We start from the raw sequence: 20387 nt of genomic DNA on the forward strand, positions 1-20387 counted from the left end.
GTTGAAAACATTCATATGCCATCAATTCCACTCTGGGTATGTACTCAACAGAGATGCATGCCCAGGTTCACCAGAAGACGTGCACCATACTAGAAAGTTCATAGAAGAAATACCCTATAGACCTAAACTGGAAACTGCCCAAGTACCCACAGGTATTACAATAGAGAAATACATTGTGGTATATTCATACAGTGGAAAACTATATAGCAAAATAGAACTGCCTATAAACATAAGGACGAATCTCACAAACATAATGGTGATTGAGAGAAACCACATACAAACATATTTATATTTAATGATACAGTTTATACAAAGTAAAAAAAACGGCAAAACTAACCCATGCTATTGGAAATCAGAATGGCAGTTACTCGGGGCAGCGAAGGGTTAATAACCAGACGTGAGCAGGAGGCCAGCTTTCAGGGGCTGGTTACATTCTATTTCTTGAATTACATGGTACTTCAGCTTTGAAAATTTAACAAGCTGTATATTTATGACTTGGAGACATTCCTGTATTTATACTATCTTTCAATTTTTAAAAATTGCTATAAATCCATAGAGACAGAAAGTAGATTAGTGGTTACCAGGGTTTGGGGGAAGGGAGAAATGGGGAGTGATTGTTAACTGGCATGGGGTTTCTTCTTGGAGTGATGAAAATGTTCTGGAATAAGTGGTGAAAGTTGCACAATCTTGTGAATATACTAAAAACCACTGAATGGTATGTTTTTAAATGGTGGATTTTACGGTATGTGAATTATAACAATAAAAATATTGCTATAATAAACATCTTTGTATGAGTTTTTATGCCCCTGGGAGGAGAGAGCTGTAGATTACAAGATACACACCAGGCAACTCCATAACCTGAGAGTTTCTAAGAGGCCTGAAGTAAGACACCAGTGGCTGCCAGACAACTAATGCAAGACATAGAGATTTGCCATACGACCGCCCCCCTCCAGCCCATCACTCACATCAAGAGAACAACGTGGGGACGGTGAGGGGCCCTGACTATTGATTTGGGGATACAAATAAATTTTAGTGAGGAGGTAAATTCACAAGTACAGGTTCCACAAATAACGAGGATCAACTGTATTTGTATTTTACAGATGAGGAAACTGAGGCACAGGAGGGTAACTTGCCCAAAGTCACACAGATACACAAAGTGGTGGAGCTGGGACTTGAACCCGAGCTGTCTGCACTCAACATACAGGCGACAAAGGAGAGAAACATACACAGGGTTCCAGCCACGGAGGGAAGTGTTTGAGAATGTGTGGCTCACCTCAGGGAATTTGCCTTCTCTCCAGGATCCCAGCCCCTCAAATCCTAGCTGTCTGAGGCTCTCTGATACCTTCACCCAGCTGTTTTTCTGTTTCATTTCTGTTTTTTAATTTTATACCTTTGATGGTTGTTCTTGGTGGGAGGTTTGGTCTAATGCAGGTTTCTCATTCACGGCCAGAAGTCTTTACTCAGCTGCTTTTAATCATAAAGGAACTGGTGCCAAATGCTCCTGGCCTTGTCTCTTACTTCCTCTCCATGATCTAACATTCCCTGGGTAACTGCTTAACCTTCCGGAGCCCCCGTTTCCTCCTCTGAAGGCAGGGATGATGGTACCCGCGCTGCAGACTGCGTATGAGGATTAAACAAGAGGACCTGAATACCCCAAACACGGGGGCCTGACGGTGTTCAGTAAATTTCGCTTTTGAAGCATGTCAACAAAAGTGTGGAGAGGCAGGAGGTCAGAGGCAACATTTAGCATCTGCCCATGGGAGAAGCTTCTTCACTCTGCTCGAGGGAGGCAGATGGAATTCACGGTGGTGAGGGCTGTATTGTGAGTGCTCCCCCTGAAGCCACCCAGCAGCCACCTGCCTGCTTCCCGGTCGCTGGAGCCCTCGGACTCTCCATCCGTGGTAGGTGTGCCTCGCTTGAGTCTCCAGGGTTCAGTCAATCCTGGGGCTGGCTAATAGGAGGCATGTGAAGAAATACTAGCCCTGCGGTCCCCAACTCAGGCCCTGGAACCACGTGACCCAATGAAGGACCACCCTAGCGAGGCCTGGCCTGGATGGCTAGCAGGAAGGCCAGCCTTCACCCCACAAGGTCCCCTCGTCACCCTGGGCCCTGTCAAACCACGACGCTTGAAGGGTCAATCAGTTCTCATCCGTGGCTGGGGAGGAGGAATTGTTAGAACCACGCTCGGCATCAAAGGAGTTAAATATTTGCTGGCCCCTCGCCCAGCAGTGCCATTCTGAGGAATTCACCCAAAAGGACCTTCTGTCCACACACAGGACCGCCCACAGCAGCACCATCAAATAGCAGCACTCTGGAATCAACCGGATGTCACCAGGAGACTGGATAAAGTGTGATCTACCCACCCAGCGAGATGCTATCCAGCAGAGAAAACAAGTAAATGACAACTGTGTGCACCAGTGTCCACGAGTCTCAAAAACAAGACTGAACACAGGACAAATCACAGCAGAATCAACACGGCAAACGTTCTCTATATAAACAGTCCCTGGTTCAGGGAGACATATACAGGAGGTAAAGCTCTAAGAAAAGCAAGGGATGGCTGACAGACTTCAGGACAGCAGGCTCCTCTCGGGGAGGACTGGGCTGTAACAGGAGAGTACCAGGGCCTTCCAAGGAACAAGCAATATTCAATTTTTATTAATCTTTAAACAACACAGATATTTTATATATGCTTTTGTGTGTATAAACTCATGTATATTGTCTGTGGAAGACAATAAAGTGAATTAGAGCATAACCTGCTTGCTAGGCCTAGGGCCAAAAGGTCATGGGGTCATAGGTGACAATCTTGTCCCTCTGGGAAAATGAGTGGATGTCTAAGGCCTGCAGAAGCGGCTACAGCAGGAGCTCCTGAAGTTATTTCAGAGGCGGTGACATTGAGTTCTCTCTTCCTTGGAGCCACCTCCAGCATTAAAAGGGAAGGTTAGAGACCCAGCCACTGTCATGCTCTCAGGGGGTCAGAGGCTGCCTGATGGAACCAGAGTCCTTTGGGAGCCTCTGAGTGAGTAAGGCGGGAGGTGGAGGGCCGAGGAGCTGCACTTTTACAGGCATTTCTGTGGATTCTGGGTTCTGATGAGCAGCGAGAGCTGAGAACCAACCATCAGAAGCTACATATGCTCTACTCCAGGGCTGTGCATACAATCGCCACCAGCCACATGTGGCCACTGAGCCCTTGAAATGCGGCTGGTGTGACGGAGGAACTGGATTTTCAACTTAATTTTAATTTAAAAATGATACTCAATAAAGTTATTAGAGAATTTTAAATATGTTTGGAACAACCTGATTGTGTGGATTTACTTTTTCAATTCTGAATTTTATAAAATCTAAATATAGATCAAGTATTTCCACAATAAATTCAATTTAACATCCGAATTGACACGTCCTGGAAGAGGGAAATAGATACTGGATTTAGAAGAAGGAGTACGAAAAAGAATGTAAAACAGCTCATGAATGATTTTTCAGGATTGATTACATGTTGAAATAATATTTTGGATATACTAAGTTACATAAATGTATTGTTGAAATTAATTTCACCTGTTGCTTTTTACTTTTCCAATGTAGCTTCTAGAAAATTTTCAGTTACATAGGTGGCTCCCATTCTATTTCTGTGGGACAGCTGCTGGAGACGCAGAAGTAGGAGGCAGAGAAATAAGGATGGGGAAGGGGCCCCCCAGATGAACTCAGGTCCTGATGAATTGTGGAGTATAAGGGACCTTAGGGATCAACCTGAGGACAGTTAAGGCCCTAAAAAATTAGACAGCATGGTGGTCCCCGTCACCATTGTTATCCACTCAACTCCACAAGTACCAGAGATGTGCAAGGGAGCTGTGGAATAGACAGGTTAAATGAAGGTGATTAATTTACTGTGCAAAAAGAAGCCCAACTGGTGACCTAGGTTGCTAACCCCCTAGCAACCTCCCAGTGACCCCTAATCCCAGTGTGTGCCCTGTGCCCACTTCCTGGGTGCCAGCCCAGGTGGGTGTGCTTCTATGTCAACAGCCCTTAACAACTACTCGGTACCATCCAAAAGAATTTTGTCACTCTCCTAATTAAAAACTGCTAACAACCCACGGTGCCCACACAGGTAGGGGTCGCAGTGCAAGCCGGGGCAGCTCCAGGAGGGAGCAGCATAGAAGGAGCAGAGTTCTAGATGTCTCCATTCTGCAGCGGGGGGTGTGGGACCAGCATGGCCATATCTGCCTGTTTTTCCAGAGAAGCCGGGAAATCCAATTCCTAGGTTCCAACTTCGAGTGCTGGCAACAAGTCCCAAAGTTTCTTCAAACACAAGTTTAAGCCTAAAGTCCAAATTCTGGGGATCCGAACACAATTTGGTTGAATTTCACCTGCCTGCTCCATCACCCACAGCACATCCAGGGTACCAGCCACTCTGAACTGATCTCCATCTGCCTTCCCCGCCTTTGCCCAGGCCCTTCTCTCCTGGAATGCCCTTCACTGCTCCCTTGCCATCTTCAAGACCCAGATTAAATGACACCGCTGTCCTCCCGTGTAATCTTCCTCAACCCCACAGCCATTGTTTTGGGCACTGGAGTAAATGGGTCAGATATTTCTTTGCCTCCCCAAGGGAAGAAAGTGGAATTAACTTTAAGTACTGAAGACTTTATATGTTAATCCAATTTAATCCTCACACCAGCTCTGCAAAACGGGTGTTACCCTTTATCTCCTCCTTACAGAAAAGGAAGCCACACCTCAGAGAGGTTGCAGGCATCCTCTGAGGTCACACAGCTCAGCTGAGTCAAGGAGCCAGAATTTGGAACCCATGCTCCATCATTTTCCAAAAGCCATGCCGCTCTAGTTACTGTACTCCACAGCCCTGACATTTCACTTCACGCGAAGAAAGCATCTCGTTCATAAAAGCCCATGCTTGAAAACATCGCTCCAATATTTATATTTATATAATATACTATTATATTGGTATATACTATTTTAATATTTATATGTTTATATAGCATGATAATATTAAATGAAATTACATGTATATGTATATTATAGTGCCTAGTTTATATTATTACTTAAATTTAAGTTTTCTCAAAGAGAAGTAACCAGCTTGGAGACATCCACTAATCCTCAGGACTGACCTCCGTCCACCTTCCCTGCCTTTGCCCATGTGCCTCGCGCAGATGCACTGCGGGCTACAATCTCGCTCTTTTCACCAGAAGGCAGAAGCCAGCGCAAACGTTACCGGGAGACACAGAGAAAGGGGACGGTATGGCCTCGCGCCGACACCGGGAGCCCGCCCCGCAGGAGCAGCGCACCGGGCGGCAGGTCCCGCCGCAGAGCAGAGCGCATCCCGAGTCCCCGCCGGAGCATCCCCGGCGCGCGCCTGCGCGGCTGCCGCGCACGGATACTCACGGCGTGTCCGGGCGTGCAGGCCGCCGTGGTCCCGGCGCTCAGGCCCCGGCGGCCGTAGAGCGGGGCGTCCCTCCCCGGCCGCGGGGCCCCCTGCGCGGCCTGAACCGAGCCCGGGGATGCGGAGTGGCGCCTGAGCGTCCACTTGCTGCTCGCGATCAGCGGCCGCTCTGCCCTCCCTCTAGGGGGATGCCGCGGCGACACCTGGTGGCCGCCGGTCTCGGGAGCCGCGGCTCGGCTCCGCGCTGAAGTCCTGTCCTCTGTTGACTGTGGAAACAGCCAGAGGTTAGACGTCAGGGAGAACTTCCCAGCATTGCACTATCTCTGCATTTAACAAAATTGGAGAGACTGGTTCGTGCACAGCACGGGGCTTACCCCTTGGCAACACAGTAAATGTGTACCCAAGGACCTCGGAGACTTCAGCCTAGTGGCCCGCTGCTGCAGAATTCTATACAGGAAGAATTCGGGCGCTGCAGTCTTGCTGTGAGGGGATGGGGTGCAGGGCTTGAAGCTACTTGGCCCCAGTATAGGTTACAGCAGTTAGGAGCATGCAGACTGGAGACTAACTGCCTGGTTTAAATCTGAACTCTGCCCACTTCCTAGCTGTGTGACCAGTGGGGGAGTTAACCTCTCTGTGCCTCATCTGTAAAATGGGGTTTATAAAAGTTTCTACTTCATAGGGTTGTTGTAAGGATAAAATGAGTTAATGTATGTAAAGTTTTTTTGGACAGGCCCTGGACCTTAAGTGCACGGTAAATATTATGTTGTTGTTAATACATTTTAAAAGAAAATTTTACTTAAGTTGTATATTGCAAAAAATAAATAAATAAATAAAAATTGTGTTTCTTTCCTACTTTATATATGCTTTAGAAAATGACAAATGTACATACCACAGAATATAATTTTCATGGAGAAAACAGTGGGCAGAGAATGTGGTTCTAAAGTTCTTCCAAAGCTACCTTGGTACTTTGGAGATAACATATGTATAAACACTTAGGACACCAAATGACAAGTGTTAAAGAGGAACACAAACTAATGGGTGTCAGCATTGAGTGGGAGAGTGTATACAGCTAGGAGTGGGGGCAATCAAGGAAGTCTTCATGGAGGAAGCGGCATTTGCACAGGGCCTTGAAAGATAGGGTAGAGGAGGTAGGATGTGACTGGCTATCAGAGAGATAGTCCAGGGCAGTCTTTTGGATGAGAGACATTCTTCTGCATTCAACTAATTCTAAGCAGCCATTGAGTACCTGTTATGTATATGCCAGGCATGGAGAAACCATTTTCCCTTATAAAGTGTCTGGAGATAATTTTGATTGTCACAACTCGGCGGGGGTAGGGTGTGTGTGAGCTACAACTCTCAGCACAGTGCCACTTACATTAGCAGCCCTCAAAAAACACCAGCCATACAGGTCAACGAAGAAAGGGTCCTGCCAGACAAGAGAGGGGATGAGGCTACTTAGCTTGGTCCTTCATCTTCATTCCAATAAGTGCCTGAAAGATCTGGATCCCATATAAAGAATCTCCATCTTCTTCAAATCAAGTCATTAAATACTTCTATGCACACACAAAAAAGTATAATCCTGTGATCTAAAAAATGGCAGACCATGGAATTAAGATGACAACTGTTCCATGGTGTGTGAAGTTACCATTGGGAGAGAGGGACAGATTGCCATAAATCTCTTTAATGGAATAAATGGGGTATAAATGAGGTATATGTGGAGATATTTAGCTGAAATAGTTCCTTCTGTAAAACCAGTGTTCCACATGCATTGCGTAAACTTCATATAATTAAATCTCTTTGCCTTGGAAAGGCAGGTATTTAATTCTCTGCACCCTGTCCCAATGCACGTAATTATTTTGGTGTTTAATCTCAGAGCAGGCTCTTTACGGCCCCAGTTACTGTTTGCACTTATGCACGAGATCCCCTTCAAGGCTATAAGGCTCAAGAGATTTCATAAGTCATGTCACGCCAAAGAGTCGTCAAAGGAAGCAGTGGCATTGGACTCTTCTCTTCTTTTAATCTGATCCACTAAACTCTCCGTTGTTTCTTTTGACATTACTCTTTGATAATTTTTAAAACCCATTCAGTATTGATAAGCTTTCTTCCCCAGAGTTCCCATTGATGCTTTTTGTCTTAAAACAATCTATAATAACAACATTAGTAAAGAACATTTATGCTGCTTTAGAGTTTACAAAGTATTTCCACTCATAATGTATCTTTACATTATGATTTGATTCTGCAACAATCCTATGAGATTGATATTATTCTCTCCATTTTACAGATGAGGAAACTGAGGCTCAGAGAGGGTAAGTGACTTGCCCAAAGCTACCATTTGTGGCTACTAATACATGGAGGAGCCAAGACTAAAAATCAGATCTTCTGACTTCAGTCCTGCGTATTCCCTCTGTGGAATTCCCTGTTGCTTTCTCTTTTGAGTCTTACATGATCTTTATCAACCATCCAGTTTATGTTGATGCTTTCTTTTGTTCTTTCATCACCCTGTCTCTCAGATACCTCAGAGTCTTCCCGACTGACTCAGAACATCATTGTTCCTCACCTGACTGCACAAGGTGAGACAAGCCTTGATTTGCCAAAAGCTGGGCCACTGAGGGACAAGTGTCCTCACTCAGATAACTGACAGGTGGCTGGGTGGAGGCAGGCTCAGCATTAACCAGCCCTGGTTTCAGTTTTCAACAAGTTAGTGGAACTGAAATAAACCTTAAAAAAAGCCTACTGGGGCCAATAGTTTTGCACCAGAGAAACCAAGGGTGAGACTGGGTTCTAGGATAGCTTCAGTGTGCAATGTCCAGAGATGCCGAGATGGGTTGGATGACCTCTAGAAGTTCATCTTTGACAATGATTCCTTTTCTCTTCTCTATCTTACCTGGCTATTTTTTCTTACCTTCAAATAATGCACTGCTTTGTTATAGTGGTATTTAAGAGAGAATTTCAAATCACAATGTCCCACTTCACTAGCTGTTTGACCTCAAGCAAGTTGTCTAAATTCTCTAAGCCTCAGTTTTTACATTCTAGAATAGTGATAATAATATCTAAATCATAAGGTTTGTTATGAGGATTAATCATACAATTCATAATTATCACTAACATACATTATTTATAATGTGCCAGGCACTGTTCTAACAGCTTTCTCAGTAATAACTTGTTTAATTTTAGCTACTAACATTAGCCCATATTACAGACCTGAGACACAGAGAAGTTGTGTGACTTGCCCAAGGTCACACAGCTCATCAGTGGTATGGCTGGGCTGTGACCTCATGCAAGCTTGTTCCAGAGGGCAAGCTCCTAACTGCCATGCTCTACTGTCTCATTTTTAGGTTCAATAAGGTGAAATAATGTTTATGAAGTCCCTAGTGGACCATCAGATGTATAGGAGAATATGGTGATTATTGTTATATTTAGCTTCCAAAAACCTTTTCAAAAGAGGCTACATCTATTATTATATAACTGTCATCATCACTCATGTCACCTCCTATTTCGAGATGCTTTTTAAATTGAGAAATTAGAAAAACCAATCAGAGGTACATTTAAAATGTCTTCTATTCCCCGATCCCATTCCACACGACTTAAAGCTCGTGTGAAAGGGGAGAAGCACATGAGGAGACAGAAGGGAGAGGTAGTGAACCATTATTGCGGTGCTACTATGTGAGGTGAGTACTGGATTCTTTCCTGTGTGTTGTCTAACTTAATCCTCAGGAATAGCAGGGGAGGGATTGTAATGCCCAATTTACAAATAAGAAACTTACAATCCTTAGAATTTTTAGCATAATTAGTAATGAATCTAATGAGTAAAGTTAACGAGTAAGGAGTCTAAAGTCACCTGGCTTGTAAATGAACCCTGTCTGACTATGTTTTTCCACCACACTCAAGGGCAAAGCTTAGCCTTCAGTCTTTGCTACCCCTTGGTTTCAGACATTATGCAGAAAACTCCACCTGATGGCGTGAGAAGTGCACCAAGAGCTGCAAGGCCTGCTGCGGCCCGCAGCCCACGGGCTGTCTGTCTTGGGGTCCATTTTTCTTCCTGCTCCACTCTGAGGGAGAGGGTCATCGCCCCTGCCCAGAGCATTACCACACAGAGGAAAGCACAAGACCTGTGAGAGATGCCATCCGACGTGCGATCAGTGCAAAGGCGAGGGTGCGTCTATCATTCTGCATGTGTGAATGGAAACATGAAATGTTTCCTTCCTGCCTAGCCCCTCTCTCCTCTTCACCACCTTTGGAGGTGCGTCTCGCTTGCCAACCTCATAGCCAGTCCTCCCCAGCACCCTCTGTTCTCTCTCAGCTTCTGCATCTGCCCTCTAACCTGGCTGCTCCTGCACACACGGCTGCCTCTTCAGATCCTCCCACCCTTCACGGCCCACGTACAGCATCATGTTCTCCAGAAAGTGTTTTCCCCCTACTCTGTCTTCCTTCTCCACCTGTTGAATCTGGAATCTGTCTAGCCAAATTTATTTTCATTACTTCAACAACTACTTAAGACGTCTGCCTCAGACTCTCCCAAGCTCCATTCTCATTTTCCCTTTACCTGCTTATCTGTCCAGAGATCCTTAAAACCAACAAACCCCAGAGTCAACACAATCTGAGTTTCCTCTTATAGTCATTCTTTCTGTTCACGGACCACCGTCGAATCAGTTGCCCAGGTTTCATACCTTGAAGTTAGCCTCAACTCTTCTCTTCCCCTTTCCTCCTGCCCAACCCACTTACCTCTAACAAAAGTAAACTCCAAGTCTGTTGATTCTCTCTCCTGAACATTTCTCTCCTCAGGTCTCTTCCTCCATCCTCACCGTCCTCATTTGCCACTCTCAGCATGTCTTAGAAGACTTTTTGAAGTAGCCAGCATGTCACCCCAACTCTGGTCTTGCCACCCCCCCCAACCCAGGTCATCCTGTCCAATAATGCCAGAATGGGCTTTCTAAAATTAAACCTGCTCATTTTCCTCCATTCTTTGCCATAGAAAGGTGATCACAGTGACTCCTTCTCAACATTTAAGAAAGAAATACCTCCTACAATGTTTTAATTGTTAAAACTTATTAGATTAATATTGATAACTGGTAGGGTACATTTCTGTTATCTTTTTCAAAATGATCTTGGCTATTCCTAGCCCTTCTTCTATATAAATTTTATAATCAGTCACATTTCATTAAAAAAAAAAAACCTTTGGATATTGATTGCATTGAATTTATTTTGGGGCAAAAACCCATCTTTATGATCCTGAGTCATCATGTTTATGAACATGGTATATCTCTCCATGGTATATATTTACTTATTGTCCTTCAATAAACTTTCAATAAATGTTTTCCATTTTTAAAAGGTGATTAAATCCTTTCCCTAGTCAGTCTTTTAGCTTATGTTTCAACTCTCACTTCATGTACTCTAGAACCTAGAACCACCTAGAACCCGTCAGCAGCCACAAATGTCATGCTCTTTCATGCCTCCATGACTTTTGTCCATGCCTTTCCTCTTCCTGCAGAATAATGCTCTAGAGAACTCTCTACTTAAAGACCCAGCTTGAATGTCATCTCCTCTATGAAGCTTTTCTTAGTCCTCTCAGAAATGTTCTTCCTTCTTGATTCTGTAATACACAGTTTTATCATAGCTCTTTTTACACTACGTTTTAATTGAACATGTCCATCTCTCCTACTAACTGTGAGACCCTCAGGGCAAGGATGGTACCACATTGTTGTTATACCCCCTGCTCCTAGTCTGGAGTGTAACACAGTAAGTGCTCATTAAGTGTTTCCTGAATGAATGAATAGAAAACAAAGAAATTCTAATAGCTTTTTGCAAATTGGAAAAATTTTGGCTATTAGATCTTCAAATGTTGCTTCTCCATCCTTCCCTCCAATCTCCTTGCTGGAATTCCTTATTAAATGTAATTCAGGGCAGGCCCCGTGGCTTAGTGGTTAAGAGCGCGCACTCCGATACTGGTGGCCCGGGTTCGGATCCTGGGCGCGTACGGAGGCACCGCTTCTCCGGCCATGCTGAGGCCACGTCCCACATACAGCAACTAGAAGGATGTGCAACTATGACATACAACTATCTACTGGGGCTTTGAGGGAAAAAAAAGGGAGAATTGGCAATAGATGTTAGCTCAGAGCTGGTCTTCCTCAGCAAAAAGAAGAGGATTAGCATGGATGTTAGCTCAGGGCTGATCTTCCTCACACACACACACAAAAAAAGCATTTAAAAAAATAAAATAGGGGCCGGCCCGGTGGTGCAAGCAGTTAAGTGTACGTGCTCTGCTGCGGCGGCCCGGGGTTCGCCAGTTCGGATCCTGGGCGTGCACCGACGCACCGCTTGTCAAGCAATGCTGTGGTGGCGTCCCATATAAAGTGGAGGAAGATGGGCATGGATGTTAGCCCACGGCCAGTCTTCCTCAGCAAAAAGAGGAGGATTGGCAGATGTTAGCTCAGGGCTGATCTTCCTCACCAAAAAAATAAAAAAATAAAAAATAAAAATAAAATAAATGTAATTCAGAGTTTCTTAATCTATGATCTTGATCTCTATGTCTCCTGCCTGCTCTTTTATGTTTTTATCTCTTTGGCTGTCTACGGTTTATAGTAGGTTAGTTCTTCAGTACTCTATTCCATTTCCCTAATTTGTTCTCTCACTGTGTTTTGTTTAAAGTTGAGCCTATTATTTTAGTTCTTTTATTTAAATGACATTTTTAAGATTTCTGTTTCTTTTTCGTATCCTTCTATTTTTGTTTCATACCTTCCTGTTTGTGTTTCACAATTTATTATTTTTGATGGGTATTATGGCTTTACTTATTTTTTGAGCATCATAATCATGCTGATTTTAAAAACTGTCAGTTTAAAAGTTCAAAAGTTTAAAAAAGTTTAAAGTTTATAAACTTTTCTATAAAATTAATATTATCCGAAGTACATTCATGTTCTAATTCTTGATTGTGTTTGTCCTCTTTCTTAGCATTCATTTGATCCATACACTTTGGAATTTGGGTCTTAAGCACATTTTTAATGGGAAACTTTGTGTTCCAGTGTTCCTGGAGGTGTTATTGATGACAATGCAGATCCCATCAGCAATCCAAACCACAGCTCAGGGGAGTTCAAGTTCCGGTGGTGATGTCAGTGATGGCAGAGAGTCCCACTCTCACTCCTGTTTTAAACTCTAAACCTGGATTTTGGCTCAGGTCTCATATGAAACACATTTAGTCCCTGTTATGTAGAAAAGTGAACTCACAGCCACCATTGCCTACACCTAGGCCCAGAGCAAAGCAGGTGGGTAGCGTGAATCTGCTGTTTTACATTTCTATTCCCTTTCTGGTCCAAACAGATTTCATCTAATTTTTGAGCCTACCTATCTCTTTTTTGCTGTTGTTGTTCTCTCCGTTTATATTTATCCTACCATTTCAGTATGTTTGGAGTGAAGGGGTTATGTCAGAACTTGAACTTACATGTGATTTTTTAAGGTATATGTGTTACTAATGGATAATCAGATTCTTAGAAGAGCGTCATGCCCTGAATTATTGCTGAGCTGCATTCCGCTAATCCAAACACCTGGGGGGAGGGGTGTATTTTAGAGTGGGGTTTTTTCTTTTTTTCTTCTTTTGGTTTATTTTTTAGTCCTTAAGACTTTTGGATGAAACAAGCAAAGGCCAGGCTGTTAGAGCCTGCTTCTAATCTTGCTTCCTTTCCCCTCCGAAAGGATTCCTCTTGGAGCAGTAGGTTGACTACCGCTATTGTAGTCAACTACGGTCAGGGAGTGGGGATGACAAGATGCGAAATCAGCTCCTTCTCCACCCTGGGAGAAGATCACCAACCACCCTTGCTCTCTAGCCATTAAGCTGACCTTTCTGAGCACTATCTTAATGATATTTTAAAATAACTTCTTCCCAAGTGCTCTCCAAGTACATACGAATATAGCCATCTCCAGATTGAAGGTGGCTTCCGTTATCACCTATGCCTTGATGCCCCCAAATCTACTTCTTTCCCAAATGGTTTTCCTGCTCTCTAGTTCTGTACATCCAATTGCCTGCTAATACCTCTAATTGGATGCCCAGCGGACACTTCAGACTTGAAACGTAAGTGCATTATTCTCCAGTCCACCTCACTCCATCCCTAGACCACTTTTTCCTACGCTCTCTATCTTGCTGAGTGACTCTACCGCCTACCCAGTGGCTTGAGACAGTAACCCGGCAATTACCCTCTGCTCCTCCTCTCTCAATCTCCACAGTCAATTTGTCCTCAAGTCCTGTCAAATCTGCCCCTTAGATATCTCCTAATTCCATCTCCCTTCTCTTTGCGTTCTAGTGTCACTGCTTTAGTTCAGATTCTTATCTTCCCTTGCCTGAATTATTCACCAATTCTCTAATTGGCCTTCTTGCCTCCAGTAGTAGCCACTCTATAACCAATCTTCTATTATGCCCTCAGATTGATCTTTCTGTGTCACAAATATCATAATGATGCTTCTCTGCTTAAAAATGACTCTCCATTGATTTTAGGATAGAATCTTAACTTAGTCGCTTTACATATGAGGTTCTTCATCATGGGACTCTCTTTATATTCATCCTTATCTCTCATCACCTCCTCCACTGGCCTCTAAACTAGGCATAATTAGTTACTATAAACCTGAGCCAACCCCGCTCTTTTTCTCCTTGCAGAATACTGTCACCAGCCTTCTTTGCCTGGCTATCTCTTTCTGATCCATCAGAGTCAGCATTTCCTCTAGACAGCCTTCCCTCACCCTTCCATTGTGTGTTCCCTAGTACTCTGCATTCATTCATCTATTTATTTATTCATATTTATCCAGTGGTATGGCCCAGACAATGAGGCACTGTGAACAAGACATTCAAGGTCCCTGCAGCCCAGAGGATTTCTTTGTCTCTCTCTAGACCGAGGTCCTCAAAGGGATAAATTGATGTCTTACTCGCCTTTGTATCTGCAGCATTAACACCATCACAGGGGCAGGTGGCAGCGGTGCGTGTTGCTTCAGAGGTGCCTCCGGCTGACCGGTGATGCCGAGTGGGTTGGCCAAGGCTGCCAGGTCGTCAGGGGGTAGCAGCGAGCTCAGCCAGAGTGGCGGGGACCTGGGACACAGGCAGAGCCTGGCGCTGGCCCAATGCCCTGACTGTGGTAGCAGCTACCACAGTCCACCACACATCTGAGGTGGTGAGCTCTGCCTTCTGTAGGGCGTCTACCTCAAGCCCATGGCGAAGATGACCATCAGCCCAGCCCTCCCGCAGCTGAAGCAGCCGGGAAGTCCATCTCCAACTGGGGGGTGATGGAAAGGCTGAAGGGCACAGTGCGCGATCACCAGTTCTCCACCTTCTGGATTTCCAAGAGCACCACGGACTTCATCCCCTTGGAGGGCGACGTGGAGAACAAGAGCCTGGTCAAGTCTTTCCTGACCTGTCTCCACTGCAAGACCATCCAGCTCAGCGACTTCTCTGACATCCTTAGGTTGCGCGCTGCCCACTGGAAAATCGATTTCCCCACCCGCCACGCCTGGGACTCCTTCTTACGCAGGGGAAGGATATGAAGAAAACGCTGTCTAGAGAGATGTTCGGCCATGATTCACCTGCAGGGGATGCCCTGCAAATGGATCGTCCTGAAGGAGTCGGGCTCGGAGAAGCCCAGCAAGGAGGTTTGGTCAAGGTGTTCGAGAAGTTTAGGCAGATACAGAATGTGGACATCCGCATGCTGGACCCCTACTGGGAGGAGATGAGGAGCCAGAGCTTCCACACCTTCAGTTTGGGGGACACTTGTACCTAAGGGTATATGTCCAGAACCGCGGATATGTGGGCTTCATCCAAGCCGTGAGTGCCTTGAGTGTCGAAGTTCAGGTACAGAGGAGAGGACGGCAAGGCCATGGTTCCTTTCGACTCGACCACACACCTGAGTGATCCCTCAGTGAAGAAACGGCAGCAAAGAGAAGAACCCAAGCGCCGAGAGAAAGAGGCAGAGAGCTGAGGAAAGGAAACAGAAGGGGCTAGAACTGGAGAGAGAAAGAAAAAGAGAGAAGCTCCGCAAGAGGGAGCAGAAACGGAAGGACCGTGAATTCCGTCGGAATCAGAAAAAGCTCGAGAAGCTACAAGCAGAGGAGCAGAAAAAGCTATAGGACAAAAATAAAACTAGAAGAGCGGAAGCTGCTGCTGGCTCAGAGGCACTGCGGGGCCCCGGGCTGATCGCGGGGCTGCTGGGCAGAGCCCAGGACCCGCCGGGCGGGCGGCGCTGGTCTCGATGCTCAGCGGGAGCCGCCTCTTCCTGCTCTGGGCCGCGATCTGTGCGTTTTTCCCAAAACCGGGGCCAGTGTCACGGCCCCGCCTTTCCTCGGCTGGTTGCAACCATAACCAAAGAAATGTCTTAATACTGAGGCAAAAAATATATACTGGAAAAAAAAAAAACTTGGAGAGAGTGCCCAATAACAATTATTTAGGGTTTTAGAGTGACTCTAAGTAACATAAACATGAAATTCCTCTGAGCTAGAAAGTGCTTAGACTAGTGGACAATCTGAACTAACCTGCGAGTGGTCATGTACTATTCATACCAGTCCTAGAATTTATGTGTCTCACAGCATGGTGTATCAGCACCATCCGGGAGAAATATAATGCAAGCCATACATATAATTTTAAATTTTTTATTAGTCACATTAAAAAAATAACAGTAAACAGGTCAAAATAATTTTAATAACATATTTATTTAACTAGCATATCCAAAATATTATTTGAACATGTAGTCAATATAAAAATTATTGTGATTTTTTTTTTTGTACTAAGTCTTTGAAATCCGATGTTTATTTTATGTTTACAGCACAACTCAAGTTGGACCAGCCACATTTCAAGTGCTCAATAGCCACACGGCTGCTGTATTGGACGGCACATTCCTAATTTAGGACAATGGTTTCAGATGGTATTTTTGCAGTAGGCCATTTTCTTCACATGCAATCTTAGGCTGAATCTTATTATGTAAACTGATCAGGGCAGAGCTGCTCAGATCCCAGCAGAGGAGGGATCTTAGAGCCCCATCTGATGCCCCCCCACCCTTAGCCCCTCCCCACCACTTCCAGGCAGTCCTTGCAAACTCTAGCACACAGTGGTTCCCACTCTTTGCCCATCCGCTATCAACCCTCATCTTTGAAAGAATTAGCCTTCCAAACAAATTGCATTTAAGTAATCATTAATTTGAGTTCTCTTTTTTTCATTCCAGAGGTACATATAGTTGCTGCTCAAAACTTCTAATCAGAATAAAATAAATAGAGAATACATTGAATTTGGGGTGGGGTAGGAGAGTGGTGGAAAGTTTGCATAGTTGTTGGCCATATTGTGGTAAATATTGACTTTCTAGTAGGTTTTTTGAAAAATTGAAGGTATCTCTAATACCACCATTATTAGATGTGTCGGACCTTTATTCCAACTAGGATTGCCAGATAAAATACTGTATTTTAATTTGCTAAACATGAAAACCCTAGTCCCAACCCCCTATTGCAGTGCAATGGGCTAGTGGGGAAGAGGGGTCCTTGGTTTCTACTCAAGACCAGGTAGCCATTATTAAGTTAATGTCTCTTAACCTCAATCAAAATACGACAACACCAGCTTTTTAAGATTTTTGTGGGGATTGGAGAAATTATTAGTGATGTTGTAAGCACAGTTTGAAAAACTATAAATTCTTTAATTGGGTTTGAGATATCCCAGGTGGATTAACGATAATGGTTTTGAGTATTCCCAGTCTCAAAAGTTCATCAGTACATCCATACAATGGATGTACTATTCAGCGCTAAAGAGATATGAGCTATGGAGCCATGAAAAGACATAGAGGAAACTTAAATGCATATTACCAAGTAAAAGAAGCCAATCTGAAAAGGCTACATACTGTATGATTCCAACGATATGACATTCTGGATCCTTCAAACTAGACCAAAGGGAAAATCTGGGCTGGTCTAAGGTTTAAATGTTGTTTTACCAATTTATTTATTTATTTATTTATTTATTTATTTATTTATTTAGTGAGGAAGATCAGCCCTGAGCTAACATCCATGCTAATCCTCCTCTTTTTGCTGAGGAAGACCAACTCTGAGCTAACATCTATTGCCAATCCTCCTCCTTTTTTTGTTTCCCCCAAAGCCCCAGTAGATAGTTGTATGTCATGGTTGCACATCCTTCTAGTTGCTGTATGTGGGACGTGGCCTCAGCATGGCCAGACAAGCGGTGTGTCAGTGAGCGCCCGGGATCCGAACCCGGGCCGCCAGCAGTGGAGCGCACGCACTTAACCGCTAAGCCACGGGGCTGGCCCTGTTTTACCAATTTCTAAAAAGAAGTGAAGAAATAACCTGCCTGCCGGGAAGGGATGTCCTGGGATGCAGCATCCAGTGAAGTCAGGCTCCTCAGAAACTTCCCCTCCTCAGATACCTCCACCTAGCTGGTGACGCTGGCACCCCGGGGTGGCCCTGGAAAAGGTGCCCTGGCTCCAGAGAAGCTGGGGGATCCCTGGGGAAGGCGGGCCACAGGCTGGCAGGATCTGGGTGGCAGGAGCCACCCAGAGCTTTGAGCAGGCTCTGACCTCAGGACCTGGGGGGAAAGGACTGGCGACACACACCCAGGCGCGGAGGGGCCTGCAGGGCCGGCACCCAGGCATGGTGAGCTCTGATGATGGGGCCTCCCCATCCTGAACTGTCCCCGCGTGGTGGCCCATCTGTGCCAAACACCTGCACTCATAGCGGCAAGTCCCAGGCACTAGAAAGTCCCACTGGGCGGCCATTGGGTCCTTGCCCTTTGCTCTTTGGCTCCATCTCCTCAGGCGCTGGGTGGGGTGTGCCCCTGGCACCCCTCATCTGTGATGTGTCCCAAGGGGACCTCACAAGCGCCAGGCTGAACAGGGCACTGGGGGCTTGACCTGGAGAGGAGTCTGACGCTGCAGAGACGCTCACCGGTATCAGGCTGCATTCAGGGGATCATTTGCAAACCACAAGCTCTAAATGGGAAATTTCCTTTCAAAATTTCGTCCCTCTCCCCACCTGGCCCTCGCCCGCTGGTTTCCCCTGCCCACGATGCTGCCCCCCCTGGCTGGGCCCACCCCGCTGCTCCGGGGTCTGCCCTCCACCTTGCTCGCAGTCTGTTCCACCGGGGAGCCTATACAAGCTGGCTTTTGCATGGCACCCAAGAGGCGGTATCTGATTCTGCAGGCCACATGCTACTCCCTGGGGATCCTCCCCATGGTGAGTTGGAGGGACCCTCTGAAGAAGCTTGTGCTGTCCTCACAGAAATCTATGATGGTGGGACCCTCCAGAGGTGTTAGGATCCCTCCTCTAAGGCGCAAATGTACTGGCCTGCCTGCGTCACCTGAGCCAGGAGTCAAGGCTGTGAGCTCCCCGGGCTCAGTGATGTCCAGGAAGGGGGTGTGCAGGGCGAGAAGCCTTCAGACATCCCATCCAGGAGCTCCCCTCCACCAGTCTCTCCCAGCAAGAGGCCCTGCAAACCGTAAATCGCCATGCGGCTTGTGCTGCCGCTGCCACTGCCACTGCTGCCGCCACTACCGCTGCCACTGCCGCTGCTGTGGGGCCGAGGGGAGTGCCCACACCTCCTAAGCTTCCTTGCACAGCTGTTGCCAAAAACCCAGGCACCTCAGAGAGGAACACTGAGTATCAGCAGAACAAGAGCTTGGAGGACCAAACGGGGGTTGTAGCCGACTGCAGTGCCCCTCAGCCCGCCCCTTCTGCCTCAAAGTCGGCAGACCCCCTGCCCCTGGGCACTCGCGCTGTGCGGGTCCCTGCTCCTCTCGCCAGCATGGCTGACCTATCAGCCAGAACTCCGATCCTGTCTGTCGCTCCACCTTCCTCGACCCCAACTATTGATCAGGGAAGAAGACACACTGCCCGGAACTCTCCTCCTCCTGCTGTTCCTGCTGGTTCTCTTCCTCCTTTTAGATCCAGTCCCTTTGTGGGAGTTCCGTTTAATGATAACGGACGCCCTCTTCACTCAGTCATCCTTATGGCGTTTCCTATTTCTGGCCTCCACATACCTCCTAGCACCTCAACCTTCTCCTTCCAGCCACCCTCCTGCTAGAAAGAATCCCTGACACCCACATGTGTACCTTCTTCCCCTCCTTTCCTCTTACCCACCCCTCTTCCAGTCTCTTCCACCAACACTCCTGTCTTCCTGGCCAGCCCACCCCTTCTGTGGCAGTCCGCTCCACCGTCACAGCCACGGTATCTGCAGGTCTGACCTCCCAGGCTACTTTAGATCCTGGCGCCATTGACATGGACACGACTCCCCCTTCCCAGGCTGTCATTTTCAGGTCTCCCACAGGCTCTGCAAACCTCAAGCCTGCCCTTGACACTGAAGCTATGGATACCATGCCTCCTTCCCAGGCTGTCATCTTCCAGACCCCCCTCCTTCCCCTGTCTCTGCTGAGGCCCACTTCCCATCTTACACGATGCTTTCGGGTTCTGAGAATACACCACCCAGTGGCAGCACTGCCTCGGCCCGTGTCTCCAACAGTTTATCTGCACAGTCAGTCAGCAGACAGACTGCAATTTCCAACCTTCTCTCTGACCCAGGAATCACTTCTCAGCCCACATTTGGGGCCCATGATGGGCAGCAGCTTAACAACTCTTTCCTCGCGGGAAAGCTGGTAGCCCCAGCACAAGCCGTGGGTCTCACCTCTCGTGCAGCCCAGCCGCCCAGAGGTAGGATACGGCCATCAGGTTTTGCGGGCTTGACATTGCCAGCTTCTGCATCTAACACCACTGTCAACTTCTTAAATCCAAGAACCTGGGGCCCACCTGTCCAGACACAGGAGGGGACAACACTATTCCTATGATTGGAGAACCTGGTATTCCCGCTTTCCATCAGGACAGCCGGGGCCCACGCAGCGAACCCACAGGTGGTGCAGTTGGAGGGAACAACGTCTCACCTGTGATGGGAGGGCCCTGTGTCACCACCTGCCATCAGAGCACTAGAGCCCAGCTACCCAGAGCGCAGGTGGGGTGATGGGGGACACCACCATTCCTGCTGTGACTGGGTGCACTTATT

The 20387-nt window shown here is 46.5% G+C and overlaps 1 protein-coding gene and 1 pseudogene across 1 annotated transcript in view; one reads left to right on the forward strand and one right to left on the reverse strand.

Annotated features, from left to right (window-relative positions):
* LOC147914430 (uncharacterized) overlaps window positions 1-9449 on the reverse strand; it is a 49560-nt gene extending 40111 nt beyond the window's left edge. Inside the window, exons 1-2 of the mRNA XM_087444235.1 lie at window positions 9330-9449; window positions 5216-5649 (exon numbers count right to left, since the gene is read on the reverse strand). Of these exons, the coding sequence (XP_087300361.1) occupies window positions 5216-5649; window positions 9330-9449 (554 nt within the window). The remainder of the gene's footprint in view (window positions 1-5215; window positions 5650-9329) is intronic.
* A 52-nt stretch (window positions 9450-9501) lies between these two features.
* On the forward strand, window positions 9502-15727 carry LOC101388326 (A-kinase anchor protein 17A pseudogene; annotated as a pseudogene).
* Window positions 15728-20387: the final 4660 nt, after the last annotated feature.

The sequence above is a fragment of the Ceratotherium simum genome, chromosome 20 (genome assembly GCF_057802395.1).
Source record: "Ceratotherium simum simum isolate JZ-2026a chromosome 20, ASM5780239v1, whole genome shotgun sequence".
In the NCBI taxonomy this organism is placed as follows: Eukaryota; Metazoa; Chordata; class Mammalia; order Perissodactyla; family Rhinocerotidae; genus Ceratotherium; species Ceratotherium simum.